The sequence below is a fragment of the Fulmarus glacialis genome, unplaced genomic scaffold, assembly GCF_000690835.1.
Source record: "Fulmarus glacialis isolate BGI_N327 unplaced genomic scaffold, ASM69083v1 scaffold24984, whole genome shotgun sequence".
Taxonomy (NCBI): domain Eukaryota; kingdom Metazoa; phylum Chordata; class Aves; order Procellariiformes; family Procellariidae; genus Fulmarus; species Fulmarus glacialis.
Window position 1 is genome coordinate 17,851 of NW_009207761.1, and position 16,699 is coordinate 34,549.

The following is a 16,699-nucleotide window of genomic DNA, read 5'->3' on the forward strand; positions in this document are numbered from 1 at the left end:
GTGCTATGCAGAATGAGAGGAAGTGCAGAGCAGGAAGACTTCTGCCCTGTGTTTTTTTTTAATAAGCCTTAAGATGTCATCTCCCCTTCTCAGGTGCAACATTGAATAGGAAGAGGCACATGCCAAAATCTGTATTTTCCCTTTGTGATCAGGAGGGTTGTGAGAGAAGAAGAAAAAAGCAGTGACAATGATGGCATGTAATACTGCTATTGATAATTACACTCATTGCTTTTGCTAATATTTTCATAACTATGTCTTAAAACACCCTTTAGTGGTCAGTGTCATCATCTTTATTTTACACATGGGGTAACTGAGGCAGACAGAAGTGAAATAACTTGCAGTCACTGCCAGCGGTGGGAATGGTAAAAGCAGTCATATTAGAAACCAAGTAGCAGTAGTATGAGCAGTAGTATGAGCTGATAAAAGTTGCTTTCTTGTGTGTTAGTGTCGGGAAGCTAAAGCATCTGTGAGCATGTTGAATAAAGGCTGAGCTCACCCTGTAGTTTGTTCTTGGTCACTAAAAGATGCTCCTTCTACCCCAACTGAAACCTAAAAGACCTTAATATTTTGGGGACTTCCACTCCATAGTTAAATGTGGTAGAAATTGTGAAGCAGTTCCAAGAGTGGAGGAGTGGGGATGAGCTGACAGACGGAGGGACCATGTGAGTCTTCTTTCCTTTTGGAGTCAAAGTTGTGAGGCTGTAAAAGGTGGCACTGGGTTGGGGAAGGGGAAGGAGGCTTCTATTCCCTTCTACTAATGCTGGAACGGGTTTAGTCTCACCTTTCACTGGCATTACTTTACCTTTGTCCTCAGACCTAAGCTCGGTGATTTAGGCTGATGTGTCATCATGCTAATTGTGTCAGGTGTATTTCAGGAGCATTTCAGGGCTTCATCTTGAAGCACATACTCATTTCAGTAACCCTTTGAGGTGCAGTCTTGTTAAGTTCATGGGACCAGTAACAATCCCTGCTAAGCACGTGGATTGTCAGGTACCTGCAGTACCTGGCAGGTTTTTGCCATTCAGTGTCCTAGAATTTATGGGGCTGGTGGCTATACGCCCCAGGGATGGACAGCATTGAGTATGTGACTTTCTGTTGAGCTAGAGAATTTTGTGGTCGTCTCAATCCTGTCTTGGTTTGCGTCTGATTGCAGCAGAAAGTCACCACCTCTAAGCAACATCTGCTTGCAGAACAGTTACAAATGGCACTGAAAATGAAAAGGGAGCGTTTTTGTAGGACAGATATTTGCCTATGCCTAGCAAATCGCTGCCTTTCTTGCTGTCCGCCTTAGAAACTCTAGACCTGTTGTTCTTTCAGCGCAGCCTTGGTTTTCCTTTAGCTGGAGCAAGAGCGCAAATCTTTGAGAAATGAGTAAGTGGTAATAGGAAACAGTCTTTGTAACCAATTGCTCCTTTTCTATTGTTTCATTTTTGAAAATGAATGAGAGATTGGTTAAATTGACTTAAAATTCATAATTGTCCAGTGTTTCTTTTATTTTTTTTTTTAAAGAACTAACCATTCTTGAGATTCCCATCTGGTAAAGGGATGCTATATTTGTGGGTTAAACTTCAGATATAGCATCCATCCTGGATAAATGCTGACTTGTTGATAAAGAAATCAAGTAACCATAACTCAGACAAACATATGCCAACAATGCTGGGAATATCACCACTGATCTCATAACCACAGAGACAAAAATATACCTAAAAATATTAAAAATATTAAAAGTTATACTTAATATACTTAAAGTACCTAAAATATATAAGCCTAAGTTTTCTGAAATTACTGATTTCAGATGTGCAACTGTTGAATTTACTGAGTTGGAACAAATCAAAAAGAACTGATTTTCAAAGATGTCATCTATTTTCTAGGCAATAATTCCCTTTAAGGCATCTGGGAGGGGGTACCAAAAGTTGTCTGTGACTTTTATAAAAGTCCTGCAGTGTCTAGGCAGAGATTTTAGGCTTATTATGGAAGTGATACCCTTCTAAAATGTGCTCGGGTGCTAATGACTCCTAATGTCCTCTTTCAGTATCCACAATGGAGTAATAGCAGTGTTCCAGCGTAAGGGTCTCCCGGACCATGAACTTTACAACCTCAATGAAGGAGTCAGGTAAGAGACTCGGCTCTATGCACGGTGTTATTAGCCAGCGTGCACAGTACTGTTTGCTAGTGCTCGCCCTTGAAAGCTTCTGCTGCAGTATTACAGGGATTTTTTTCCCGGTAGTAGTTTCAGCCAGTACAGTCAATTTGGGCTCAGTGAATAGCTGTTGCTGATGTGTGTTAACACGTCGCTCTGTAGCAAGAGCTGGGTTCCTCCTTCTGCAGAGGAGGTATTTAGCTGTGAGGAGGATGGATTATTTCAGAGTCTGTCTTAACATACTGGATTGAAACTAAGGAAGGGAAAACCTGGACCCCTCTAGTAATGCAGCTCTACACCGCTGCAATGATGCTGCCCTTTCCATAGGTGCCAGGCCTAGCTCTGAGGTACTTCCCTTGCATCTGTGGAAGATGTAAAGCCTCCAAGCACTCAGTGTGACATGGCAAGGAAAGATGTCCTGCCTGGTGGTCCCTTACATCTAGCTCCTCCTTTGGCACAGGCTGAGTATGCTGTAGATGTTGTAAAGCTGTCTTGTCAGCACAGTGACCTGAGTAATGCAGTTTAAGGTTCCTATTTCTTTCTCATCCTGTGATGATACTGTTCGCAACAGACTAAATATAGACCAGTGAGGTGTATAACGGGAACTTTTTTCCTAAAAAAAAACAAAGAGAAGGTGAAAATCCTACCATTCGAGTTATTTAAGTTACAGTTGCAAAGAATAGTTTACCAAGAGATAAGCTGATATCCAGATTTACAGCACTTTACTTTTTACTACTTTTTCTAGCACTTATTATTACATACTAAACCCTCTCTCACTGACAAGGGCAAGGTAGCAGATTTCCTTTTAGAAATTTGTCCCAACGCTTTGAAGAATAAACAGTGGAAAAGAAGCTGCACTTACAAAAGACAGACAGCTTATTACATTCCCTGGCTGTCTTCACATAAGAGCCTCAATAATTCCCTTTCCCTTGCTGCTTATTCCCACTCTATCCGGGCACTGGAGTCTGACAAAATCCACAGAATATCAGATGTTCTGGGATTGTCTGTCCCTGTCTGGTTCCCAGTCTGGGATAGCTGGCCCAGTCTGGTTCCTTTAATTGTGGGAATATCTTCAGAGAAGTGCAGGTGAATGACATTTGGCCTGTGATCAATCTTTTACTCTCTCTCTCTCTCTTTATGAAAGTAAAAGAAACTTGTTCTCCAGTTATTTCTTACTTCTCTGGGGAGAAAATGACATACAAAGAATAGCTTTTCTAGGATGGTTGTCAGTTAGCATAATCCATCAATCATTTTGAGTTAGTTGTTGGAATAATGGTTGATCGTTATTACTGTAAGTGCAGTTAGGATTCTTCAGCTTTATCTGAATGACAAAAAATGGTAGTTCTGGGCTGAGATTTCCTGGCCCAATGCATTTGCCTCAGGATGCTCATCTGCTGGTGAGGGACAGAAGAGGAAAAATTATCTGCTGATGTGACAGAGACAAATATAATCTTGTATGAACCAAGAATAGAAGATAGATAGATGGATAGATAGATAGATAGATAGACAGATAGATGGATATTATTTGGTGAATTGTGCCCAGATTTTACTTTCATTTACCTGGGTATAAACCCTGCACCATGATGATACTTGCTAATATAGTTGTGTTGAATTTATTACAACATCCCAGGCAGCCGAACAGGCAAACTGACTACAAACAGACTGATTTTTTTTTTCCATTTTATGATGGGCTTTGCTGCTGCGTAGTAGGCCCATTTCTAAGGTAAGGGTAAGGATAGGCTGATCGCTCAGTTTTGCTCTGCTTCCTGGAGAACAACGCTTGGTGACTCATGCCTGAGCTGATGGACAAAATATTGTGAAATTTAGACTGTGCTAGAAAGCTGCTGTTGTAAATGAGGCATCAGCAGCGTAACTCTCATGGGATGAGCGAGCATTTGGTGAGATGCAGCATGGCTTTCGAGACTGGTTCTTGTCTATTGCTGCTTTGAGGTTGTTCCCTCTTGCCTCCGACTTGGCCTGAAGAGCGTTCTAATTTATTGCCAAAAGCTGTCCATCCTCTCCACGACAACTCTGAGTTTGTTTTTGTGAAGCTTCCCGTGTGCGTCCTGCTTGCTTCATTCATAGAAAAAAGCTAAGATAAGAAAACTGCGAGTGGGCAAAGAGGACGCAACAGCCGAAAGATCTGTCTCTAGAGGAGAGCATGGTAGTGGTATTTTTTAAACATGCCTGTTCACATGTCCAGCCACGGCCTCTTTCCAGAAGCACTCCTGCTGTGTGCTTCATTTTACTGCTGACCACAGTCAATAATGTTTTAGGGCCCCCTGACTGTTTGCAGCTGAAGCCCTTTTGCCTCACTTAAATTCAGCTCAAAACCTAACTAAAAAATTACTGATTTGACACATACCAAAAATATCTGGCTTCCTACTATTGTTATTTAATTCAAAATAACTTTCTTTGGGTTAATGTTGTTATTGAATGTAAAAATACCTGATTCATAAACACGACATCAGAAGTGGAACAAGTATATATTTGCCTTACGATTGTTTTAGATGCATTTTCCCCACAAGTACATAAATAAAAATAAACAAATAGCCATTATTTCCACTGGGCAGAATTTGAGTGTGGAAGCGTTCAGGTAATTGGCTAGTATCAGTAACTTTTCTCAACAGTTACAGAACAGTAAAAGAAGTTATTTTATTTTACCACTTTAATTAGAGCAGATTCTGGGATACTTTTCATAATTAAACCTTGAATATCCAAGTTGACTCACAGACCAAGTGTAAATATTTGAACAGTTACGTTATGCCCGCAATATTTGCACACCATCGTTTTGACGCAGGAATGTCACGTATATTCAACTACTGTATGTCACATACGTGCAAACATACGTATAACTTCCTTTTCTGAACCCACATCTCAAAGCTTTGAACCCTGATGATGTATGCACTGATTATTTAAGAAAACATCAGTGGGTACAAATCTGTACACTACCATTTACTTTTCTTCTAGGTTTGGCTCATATAAGCTGCCACTCATTTACACCAATGCCTTTTGACACCGTTCTTGCATTCCTCTGGCATTAGAAAGTGGCCTTAAATATGGAGTTATTTAGCGCTTAGAAGCCCTACTACTAATAAAATTGGCGTGTGACTTCAGTCTCTTTCATATTGCTTTAACTCCTGAGTAACTCTGCTAAAGCTAATGAAGTACAGTAAGGTGGTGAGAAGATACTCGAGTAGCTGGGAGTATCACCAGTGTATGTCCTGTACATTACTACTTCTGAGCCCTTACTAGGTGATTTAATAGGGGATTGATTCAAAGGTCAGGTAATAAAAATCTATATGCATATACTTACTGTTTAGTATTTCTCTTAGTATGATGTATGTGTGTGATATTAGTAATCATATAGTGTTTTTTCCTTTTTCATTTCATGCACCATATGTCATTTCAAAGTGTTTATTTACACCACTTGTAAATCAAGGAAGAAAAAGAAGGAAAGGGAAACACAGTGGAAGCAGGACGTCCTGTATTAAAGCTAATACATATTTATAGCTGCCTCTTTTCTGAGTTTCAGGATACTGATTTGATGCAAACAAAGCACATTTTAGTGGCATTTCCTCTTTTGTAGCAAGAGTTGAAATCCAGTAACGTCACTTGTTTCCATTTGCTTCATTTGACTTTGTTTAACAGATACTATACAGTGTTAGACTTTCCATTCTGAGTAACATTGCAAGAGTTAATTTCAAAATGAACCAAAGAAGTGGCAGCAGGAAGATACAAAAAAGTCAGGAGCTATTTTAGCATATTTTATGTGAATTTATATTATCATCTTAATTTATGAAGTCATTAAACAGGCAATGAAGACCTGATACAAATGGTATACAAGCTTCATAAGAGTGCAAAATGACTGGCTTCAAAATAAGATGCACTTCCATCTGATCAGGTTTAATCAGATTTCTTTTAGGTTTAATCAGATTTTCACCTGGATTCCACTATGATGTCCACATATCTAGATAAAGTTATTCAGTAATCTGAATTATCCAGGATCTGACAGGTGACAACGTAACTGATTTTTGTTAAAGGAAATTAAACAAGGATGAAAAAAAAAGGCAAGCAATGTCTTGGATCCAGTTTTGTTGTGGATCTCCTTTAAAGGAATATGGGTACAGAGAACATCAAACACCAGTGTTCTGATGTGGCCTGAGGCCTCACTATTTCACGAGAAATTAATTAAGCAGCGCGAATTATCTGTATTATTAGGGATTCAAAGAGCAAGTTGCATTAATTATGCTGTCAGTTCTTCTTCCACCCTGTAAACAGAGATGCTAATGTAGCTATAGTGCTGCTTGGTGTGATGCAGTCCAGTGCATGTAATTAACTACAGGCTGGTTGTTTAGTTCATTCACAGCTGAAAAAATGGAAATGTGGTGGGATTTTGTTTTATCAGAGGGCTAGTTATTGGATAAGTAGAACATAATTTTGTATTTCCTGCCCTAAATGCCAGGAATTATCAGTAGAACCTAAAATATGAAAAGAGAAGGTATTTGCAAATCACCTGTTCAAGACTATGAGCAATCCAGGACTAGGCTTCAAAGAGCTGCTAGCTTGAGGAGAGGGTAGAAGATTAAGCAAAACCTGTCAGCATAAAGTATCAGTATTTTTTTGAAACAGTGGCACAAAGAGATATCTGGGAATAAATTGTCTCTACCATAGGAGAATTCAAAACTGCAACTTTCTTGTTATTTTAACCTAAAAATGGTTTATCTAACCATGTTCAAGATAGATAAGAAAAACTTTTCATGCCATCGCTTGCGATCCAGAAAAAAATCACACCACTTGGACATTAAATTCCCACTTTGAGTGAGCGTGGCACGATTTGGCCAGAGCATCCACGTACTCATTGACGTACTCTTAAGGCTTTAAGACTTTAACAATCTTTAGGGGAAGTGGGTTTTAACCCCTGCCAAGGGCTTGTCTGCGGGTACCATTGAGGATGGAGTCTCAGGGCACTGCAAGGGTTGTCCTCTCCCATGTGTTGCAACAGCATGCCAAGGGGACTAGCCTTACAATGCCCATTGATGGCAAGGAGAGACCTATGGCTATAGCCTGAGCTGGCTTTGAAAATTTTTGTCCATAGATAGTTTGTCCGAATTAATCAGATTTCTAGCAGAAAAGGATTTTGATGTTTAGGAGCACCTGAAAACCCCCTTCCTTTTGTTTATTTTCTCTTTCATTTATGCCTAGTGTTTCCACAGAGTGCTATGAGGCCGGCGTGGACATGTGCTTAAGGATAAATAAATAAGATATTGTATTTCGGCCTCCTAAAGATTGACCTGCTCCTCCTTTCCCTGAACTTTCAGAAGACCTCGAGAGGCTGTGCTGAAGCATGTGGTGTTAAAAACATCAGATCCAACTCCTGCAGACTTTTTCATGGAGCGTAGGGATGTGCTGGACTTTTTAAACCAGACGTGTATTTGTTTACTAGTTAAATAATTTGATTAATTAGTTATTTGTTAGTTAAAGACATAACCCAAAGGGATAGATGATAACATGGTACTGAATATATCATTTACATAACTACCCTAATTGAAGTGGGTGTTTAGATTTTAAGTCAAATTTGACCTCATTTCTTCATGGGACCTGAGGTGGTCGCACAGGGACAGGTTTTCAAAAGAGCTCCAGGCCAGATTTGCAAATGTTCAGAAAACCTGGCTGGGGCTACATTTTTATAAGGTCCGAGCTCTCATTTGTGCATCTAAATAGCGACCTGAATGCAGAGAATTACATCTAGCACATGTGAGACTTGAAGTGACATACAGCTCTTTAGCAACGTAGTGAGTTTTATCTGGATACAAATGTTGGGCTTGCGGATCGGGTTGAATTCAGTTTCTGAATTTGAGGGTTGTTTGTGGGAAATTTTTTGCATGTGAGTTTGGTTTGCTCTCTGAAATTGCTTTGTAGGTTTTAGTGTAGAGGAATCATGAAAGGCAGAGCTAAACTACCTGCTTTTCCGTTGAAACTGTATGAAACTTCAGCTGTCGTGGGTTTCCTGGCTGGAAGATCATGACCCTTTCAATGAAAACTGGCCAAGTTTCATGCCTGCAACAAAACCCGCAGAATATCATCCTGCTTCAGGTTTCTCTCGAAACATTTTGTCACGGCTCTTTTTTTCAACCTTACACGGGACAGGGATGATTTGGCTCTGAATGCATCAGCCAATTCATGTGCTCGTTTTTTGGTTCAGGCCCATGGATGGGCAGAGAGTGCCAGGAGTTCTCCCACATCTGCAACGCCAGGCGCTAGTGAAGCCCTGGCACAGCAGGAGAACAACTCGGGCATTTTTAAAAGGGTTAGATGTAGGATGGAAAGCATCCTCTTTTTGTCAAATCTCAATTGCCTTTCATATGTATTTGTGCAACTGAGCCATCTAAAAGCACAGCAGATTATCTTTTAACACATAGAAATGCTGCTTGAAGTCTTGGTATCGTTGACCCTGTTTGCTCTATTTCTGGTTAGGCATTATTGACAGGCTCTGTGCTCATAGGAAAATATTTTGCTATTAGTGACTTCCCCTTTTCCATGCAGTGCACAGCTAATATGATTTGCTGGTTACACAGATCCTTTTCTTATTCTTTTTAAAACAGGCAGTTATTGAAAACAGAACTGGGATCCTTTTTCACGGAATACCTACAGGTAGGCATGTATTTTCTTTCATTTAAATCAGATTTCGTTACATGCTACTGAGCAAAATCATTTCACCCACTCTAAATGCTGATCTGGAGTCCCATGAAACCGTTCAGAGATGTCCACTTTTCCACGGACTTCTATGTGTTCTGTCATTTATGCACTAGTGAGATTTGGATTTTTTAGAGATAGATATATATATAGATATAGATATAGATACAGATATAGATATAGATATATATAGAGAGAGATATAGTTAGATAGCGAAAGCCCAAGCCATGGAATAGATTTGTGCAGTCACTGTGTTTCTTTATGACATTGCTGTCTTTCAGTAGACTTCAGACATTCTCTTTTAACTTAAAATTTAAGTTCCTGAGTAAACCAGTTAAGTTCATTGTAGTATAGTTAATAGGAAAGACATTTAGTAGTAAGCACACACTGTCTGTTGAAGCAGTATTCTTTCTGCTTCTCTAAGACAGAGTACGTGCTTTGTGGGTCAGCCGTTTGAAGTTTGAGAAGCACTTTGTACCGCATAAAATACGTGCTGTATCCTGAAAGCAGTAGGTGATTGTATCATCATTTGACAAGTATCCCAAGTGATTTAAGCAGGATGAACACAGGAGGAGTCCTTTGATGATTGATCATTAAAATAAAAGACCTCCTTCATTGTCAAAAGTTAAGAATGAACAAAATGTGAAATATGATGGCTGTAGGGAAGTACAGAATTGAGTAAAGGTAGTCTATATTTTATTTACAGAATCAGCTGCTCACAAAAGGCATGGTGATCCTAAGGGACAAGATCCGGTTTTATGAAGGTAACTTGGATTTTAGCATGGCTATGTCTGTCTGTCACAGGAGTTTTAGCAAATGCGTTCTGGAGACAGTGTAATGCTTTCCGCTATCTTCCCAGGACTATAGGTTAGTTTGTATCAATTAATTCCTGCAGTCTGTTGTTGTGTGCTGCCTTGGTGTTCCCATTCTCATCAAGGAGAGGTGATTGCCTAGAGCAGCAGTGAGGGAGTAAAGGAAGGATTACCTCCAGCATGGACACTTCCTTCTCCTTCAATTATAGCTTGCTCAATGTTAAGGAAAAGTGGAAAAATAGAGTGAGATATCTTAATAAACAAAAAAATAAGCGCTAAGATCCCAGTTAGTTGAAGTGTCTGGCTAAGTCCAAAAAAATGCTGGAGGTTGTTTTAAGAGTTATTCTGGATTCATGCTTACATAAATGAGGTCAGACATTGTCTTGTTTTTTCACAGTCAAGGCTCCATTTGTCTGTCTGCACCTTCTCGAGGTGTCACCTTATGGAAGTAAACATCAAAGATAACCACCCGATGTGTCGTTTTACAGTCACCCTCATTTCGTGTCCTATGCTATTAAGTGGCATTTAGATATGCTGTTAAATATGCCGTTTTGTCCTAGATGTAGGCATACAAGTTGCGGCAGGGGAGGTTTAGATATTAGGAAAAATTTCCTCACCAAAAGGGTTTTCAAGCACTGGAACAGGCTGCCCAGGGAAGTGGTTGAGTCACCATCCCTGGAGGTATTTAAAAGAGGTGTAGATGAGGCGCTTAGCGACATGGTTTAGTGGCACTTGGCAATGTTAGGTTTGCGGTTGGACTCGATGATCTTAAAGGTCTTTTCCAGCCTAAATGATTCTATGATTCTATATGTCATCAGAGGGTGAAATGATTTCAGAATATCTTCAAGAATTATTGCCCATGTAAACAGTCTGAAGATCTTTGGGGAGTCTTGAGGCAATTTTAAAGAAATGCGTCTTTCCTTTTCCAAAGCTGCAGTCATAATACCACTTCGTCTAAATATACTGTTTAAGCAGTAGCCTGGAGACAACCGTTTCTATTAGTTTCAGCTATCTATAAATCCTAAATGTGACCTTTCATTACTGACAGTACAGTTGATCAGATTAAGATGGTGCTATGGGACCCAGCTTTTCTGATGAAAAGACAATAGCCCTGAACGCTGCAAAAAGAGAACAAATTTCACGTAAAAAAATAACCCCAAAAAAGTACCTAATCTCTTCTAAGCTGAACACAGAATTCCTGAGTTATATAAAATAACAGCTTGGAGAGCACAAGGAGAGCTTAAGGATCACAAGGCCTTCATAGCTGCTTTGTAAATCACAAAGGAAGTTGGTTTTTAAGTATCAAATCAGCAAATTAGATGCAGAGACCTACCAAAGTCCAACCCCTTTTTCTTCTGGTTTTACTAGCTTGAAAATCAAAAATACTATCTCTGATGATTGAGATCAAAGCTGAGATGAAAAATTGAAATGTGAGACCACTAAATGGCTTTCAAATGCAGGAGCATGTTTAGCAAATACAAAATTTCAGCAAGCTGTTAAGTTTATTTTGCTTTTGAATTTGGTGTATCATTTTGTGGTTGCCCCTTAAAATATGATCAGAAATGCTGGTAAGATGAGGATTAAATTGGTCGTGTTTTTTCCAAGTCCGTCCTCGGAAATGTCAGCTCATTAAAACTGGCAGGTTACAGGAGGATAGCTGTAATTTAGGAATCTCATTCAGAGGCAGAGGTCTTTCTGACAGACAGCATTCTGGTAGCTTGCCTGGGGAGCTGCTGGTGGATGTGAGTTTCCAAAGGCTGGAATCTGGGTTTCCTGGCATCCGAGGCAGCAGCACCCCAGAGTCCATCCTGTAGTCAGTGACCCCATGGCTCCCAAAACACCCGAGACAAAGTTGGGAGCATGGAAATCTTGGGAGCTCCCATTCTGAGCAGGGCTCCCTTCCTGGGTCTGCAGCAGCAGCGGTCCTGCTCTCAAATCTCAGGTTGTCCCACATCCCATGGTTTGAGTTGGTGTTGAAGTTTTCAAAAAAGAAAAAAGATCACTTCAGAGCACACTTTGGAGGGTTTTTGTCCTGCAGGAGGTTTTGAAAATTTTAGCTTTTGTTTTGAAATGATGATTTTTTAATTATTATATTTTTTTCCGGAGTTTCAATTAACTTTTAGAAGCACTGTGAAAAGTACCACATGCATTTTTATGTGATACAAAATTGACTATATTGTGCTTCATTAAAATGAGCATTTAGAGTAACCCAGCTTCCTGGAATCTGGCAAATGCTTATAGTAAATGTAGGGATCTTTGCCTGACAGTAAAACAAACATATTCTTGAAAGGACACGGAAGTCACGTTCCTCCATGTGAAAGACGCTCATCATCAACAATCCGTAGGAGCTCTTCCACAGCCCCCAGTAAAAGGCCTGCCTGGCGAAAGGCGGTTATCTCTGCAGCCTTTCTGAGCTGCTGTACAGAAATCCATCACTTCACAAAACAAACTGCCCACAAGATGAAAGGAGTGTGCGACAGTAAAAGCATGTTTATCTCAACAGGGTAATTTGACTTCATGCAATTCTGGCAGCAAGATTTGAAAAGGACCAATGTTCAGCACCCACATCTGGAGGCAGATTTTTAAGGGCTTCGTTTCCACTTAACCTCAACTTGTGGGCAACTAACGTACTTAACTCTTTTTAAAACTCTGCCCTCAAGGCAGAGAGTGGTTGGGCTTCTCCTTCATGACTGGATTTATATCTTTGAAACACTTTAATGTTTCAGACACTAGCATATGGAGGTTATAATGCAACAGTATTTATTATTATTATTGCTGCTACAGCTGCTAGGAATTTTGGACCTAGTTCCCTGCTGTGTTTTACTAGCACTAATGCAAGACAAATTTTTAAAAAATTGAAACCGAGAACACCCTTTTCAGTCTTGTGCACGAGTGTGTAAGACAGAGAGAACTCCTGCCTGGTGGTGCAGAAATGAAGACCTTGGCGTGGTTCACAAGCCAGCAGCTGCAGTATAGCATGGTGATCCACATTTGTCACTGAAAGCACTTAAAGTCATCAACCGAGGAATAATTCAGGAGTTGCAGATGGGCCAGAGCTGGTGCTATTTGTCATGTGCTTAAAAATGCAGGGAGATCAAGTATCCCATATAAAGATTGGCACTTGCTAACTTGGAGTGTAGATGCTTTCGTGCAGAGTGTCTTTGTGATGTGTGTGTAGTTCTGGGCAAAATGTTCCCTGGCTGAGGCCCTAAGTAATGCTGTAATACAAAAATTAAGAATAGTATCTGATTCTGACACCAATAGTAATACTGATTGATTGCTATTGAATTTGCTTCCTGATAAGTCATATTGTCTTGTCGGAATGCCTCGTGATCATTGATGTATTTATCTCCGTAATACTTGCTGGTGGAGGTGCAGTGGCATTGCTCTCCTTTCACAGTTGGGTTAGGGGCACAGGGATGCTAAAGAGCTTGCCCAAGGTCACACAGGCTGTTTCGGGAAACAGGGATTTGAAGCCAGCTATCGAGCCAGACTTCCTCTCCCGTAGATCTCGGCTCCTGCATTTGCCTCTGTGTTTTACAAAACGTTCTGTGAGGAACTCCGTGTCCAACTTGGTTGTAGGACCTGACCAGAGCTTCTCTGATCTCCACTGGGGAGGCTTCCAGGTGGCTGCAGCTGGGGAGGGAATAGAAAGGGAGGTGGCCTCGGTGTGAGGATCATGGTGAACTCACGTTGTAGCAGGTTTTGACTGTATCTTTTGAAAGTTACAGGAAAAAGTAGAGCCGCAACACCATTCTCTTTTTCCATTGATCTTGGGTGAGATTTTCTACGTAAGTGGAGATACGGGGAAGCTAAGGGATCAGTCTGATGGGATGCTTTGTGGAGGATCTCCACAAAGCACAGTTTGCTCTGCTGGCTTACGGCTTAGAGAGCAGAGAGGAGCATGGTGGGGGAGATTTCTCTGCAGGAATGTTTTCACATTTAACCTGCTGTGTCCTTCTCCTACTGCTCTCCTCCGCAGTCTTGTCCAGTAGGTATTCCAAGAAGAGGAGGAGGTAACCTGAGCTATTATTCTTTATTCTTCACGGGGTTCTTCTCTTAACCTCAAAGTCTCTGAGTTTACTAAGAACATTAGATGTGTCATCTGAAAACACACAAATACTGAATGATCCAATACAGTGAAAGGAATACTGAATCCATACTGCTAATAGTAGCTGTTATATGATTCATCTTTGTGTATAATAGCAGATCCACATTGTTTTCTGCGAGTTTTAGGCTTTGCAGTTAGCTGATTACAACCTAAACAGTTCACTAGTTTGTTTTGTATTTTTGCAGGGCAGAAACTACTGGATACCTTAGCTGAAACGTGGGATTTTTTCTTCAGTGATGTCCTGCCCATGCTTCAGGCTATTTTCTATCCTGTGCAGGTGAAAAATTACTCTGTTACTATAGAATCTTGAAAAACTGGAAAAAGCAACTTTACTGGTTCATCAACAGATTGATGCAATCCTTAACTCTCTCTCCTTGGGCCAACCTCCCAGCGCAGCTGTTCTGTATAGTCATGTCATGCAAATAAGTTACTTATGCAAACAGCGGTTTGAAGTGCTTGAGTGAAAAAGATGAAGGGGAACTTTGAAAACAGGCGTGGAGTGCGGGGAGGATGGTTAGTCCTTCTATCGACTCACGCTAAAAGTCAAAAAAGGTTACAAATGATAAACTGAAATATGCACACATCGAAATAAGTGGAGCTGTGTTGACTTAAATATATACATTTCCTTCTCTGCCATGTGAATTCGTCTCTGAAGTATCTCCATTTTTGAAAAGGAATTGTATTTCCGAGGTCAAATTCTATGCTACTGTAAATGAACAGCAATAGTGAGTGAAGTTAGACCAGTTCACACGAGCACAGAATTTTACTCCAGTAATTTTAAATCCACAATAGATGTTTGATCTGTTTTGGGTGAGGCTCACTCTTCTAACTTAGTGATGGCCACAGAGTGTTGTTTATCACTTAAGTCCCAAGGAAATCTATACCAGGTAGGTATAAGTGACCTTCTGGAGTCGCTCTTAGATGCCTACAGATTTTAGTGGGAGTTTGGTGCCTAAACATATTTGGGGAAACTTTGGAAATTTTCTCCCATTTTTCCAAGTGGTCTTCATGCCTAAAATGATTGTCCAAATGTTATCGATATTACCATTTGCATCTGCAGTTAATTACAGGCGTAAAATCTGAATTCAGTGGAAAAGCTGCAACTTTACACAGAATTTGATTCTGAAAGAGAAGAGCTCTGAAAACATACAGGGCTACTTCAACCATTGACTTGTGTCTTATGAGTAGAAACTTCAAAATGATAGACATAATATGGTATTAAAAACCTATTAGAACACAATGGGAGATTTTTATAAAAGTGCCACATAATTTAAATCCAAGGCATTTGGGAACCTAGAGGTATAGGTAGGCTCTCAACCTGGTTTTCCATGCTGACTTGACTAAATTAGAACTCACTCAGATGTTTTTGAAAATGGCACCAAATACCCCTTTTCACTGTTGTGTTCCTAAGGCCTTTGAAAATGATTTAGCAACACAAGTCATCTCACCTTTCAGGTGGAAGTAATTGCTTGAATTTTCAAAGGAGCCTGGAGGGGGTAAGAACCCCACACCCCATGTAATTTCAAATAGATCTAGGTGCCTGATGTTCTAAGGATACTTCCAAAAGCCCAGCTGGTGCGTATGTGCTCTTGTAAATGCTATTCATTAGCAACTGAAGCGGATTTGGCCTCCTTTACTTCAGTACAAATAATTGACAAAATGGAAAGGAATGGGTGGGGTAGGTCAGGCTTTTTTTTTCTAAACTATGGTAAGTCAATACCAGCTGAATATCAGCCCTTCTAGGAGGGTTAATATTTGGCTGGCAGCACTGAGAACTGCAGGAAAGAGTATATAGGTACAGCCATATGTACCCAAGGAAAAAGCCCTGGTGCCGGCAATGGGAACAGTTCTACAACTCCTCATCAGGTATAAGGCAAGTGGTGTTAATCTCTGCAGGCAGAGCTAGCATTGTATTTTTCAGATGAGATTTTTTTCAGTGAGAAGTGATTCTTGAACTGCAAAAAGATGTCTTTGAAAATGCAATATGAAACTTCAGGTCTGGTTCTACCTTATAGTGAAGTCTCCTAAACTGTAGAGAAAAGGAGGATCCACAGGTGAGCTGCGTCAGGATTCCCACCATAATTTGAAAAGAGTATCCAGCCAGTACTCAAATAATGGAAGTTTAATCGTTTTTCAACCCTGCTTTTTTTTTTCCTTTTTTGTCTTTTTTTTTAAAACATATGAGATATTTCATTACTGTTAAAGTACAAAATATTCATATATATTCTGTGCTCAAGTACGATCCCCCACACCCTACCCCAACCCCTCATCATCTTCATACACAATCAAACTCAGTCATTGTCTGCACCAATCATTACTGCCAAATCAAATTCACTGAGCAGATTTGTAGGCTGCTCTGTGTCTTTTGTTATGTTTCCTCTGCTTTTCATTCAGGTTTACCATTTTTGTCCTCCCTCAGAATTGGAGGAAGGAATTTTGACAGAGGATTTTGAAACTCATTTTCACACTGCTCATAATCCATCTTACTTTGTTTCTGTTTCTAAGGGGAAGGAGCCCTCGGTTCGGCAGCTGGCTCTTCTGCACTTTAGGAATATAATTACCCTCAACATTAAATTGGAAGATGCATTATCACGTTCCAGAGCCAGAGTTCCACCTTCTATTATTCAGATGCTGTTAATACTCCAGGTAAATTGGTTACTTTTCTCAGGCTGTCTTCTTCATCTGTCTTTCTGTACTGTATTGCTGAAGTCTTCTTAAACAGTCTCTGATTTTGCTCATTCATTGAAAACTTCTTGCCCAGAATGCCAGAGCTTCTGTGCAATTAAAAGTGGTCCTGTTATCTAAAAGTAGAGACCGTAGAGGGAGACTGTAGAGGTTCAGATTTCATGCCTTAAGATCCAGAGCGTCTGAGAGTAAAGACTCGTTTTGAAACTGTGGGCCTTGAAATATGAAGTTTTGCAAGCAGACCAGTGTATGTGG

General features: G+C 40.2%; 1 protein-coding gene across 1 annotated transcript in view; it reads left to right on the forward strand.

The window, feature by feature from the left end:
* The window catches only part of LOC104075680 (proline-rich protein 5), a gene marked incomplete at its 3' end in the record, with an annotated part of 25,058 nt that extends 8,653 nt beyond the window's left edge, over positions 1-16,405 (forward strand). The window contains exons 2-6 of the mRNA XM_009576261.1: positions 2,033-2,113; positions 8,746-8,794; positions 9,543-9,600; positions 13,945-14,036; positions 16,265-16,405. Coding sequence (XP_009574556.1) covers positions 2,033-2,113; positions 8,746-8,794; positions 9,543-9,600; positions 13,945-14,036; positions 16,265-16,405 — 421 coding nt within the window. The remainder of the gene's footprint in view (positions 1-2,032; positions 2,114-8,745; positions 8,795-9,542; positions 9,601-13,944; positions 14,037-16,264) is intronic.
* Positions 16,406-16,699: the final 294 nt, after the last annotated feature.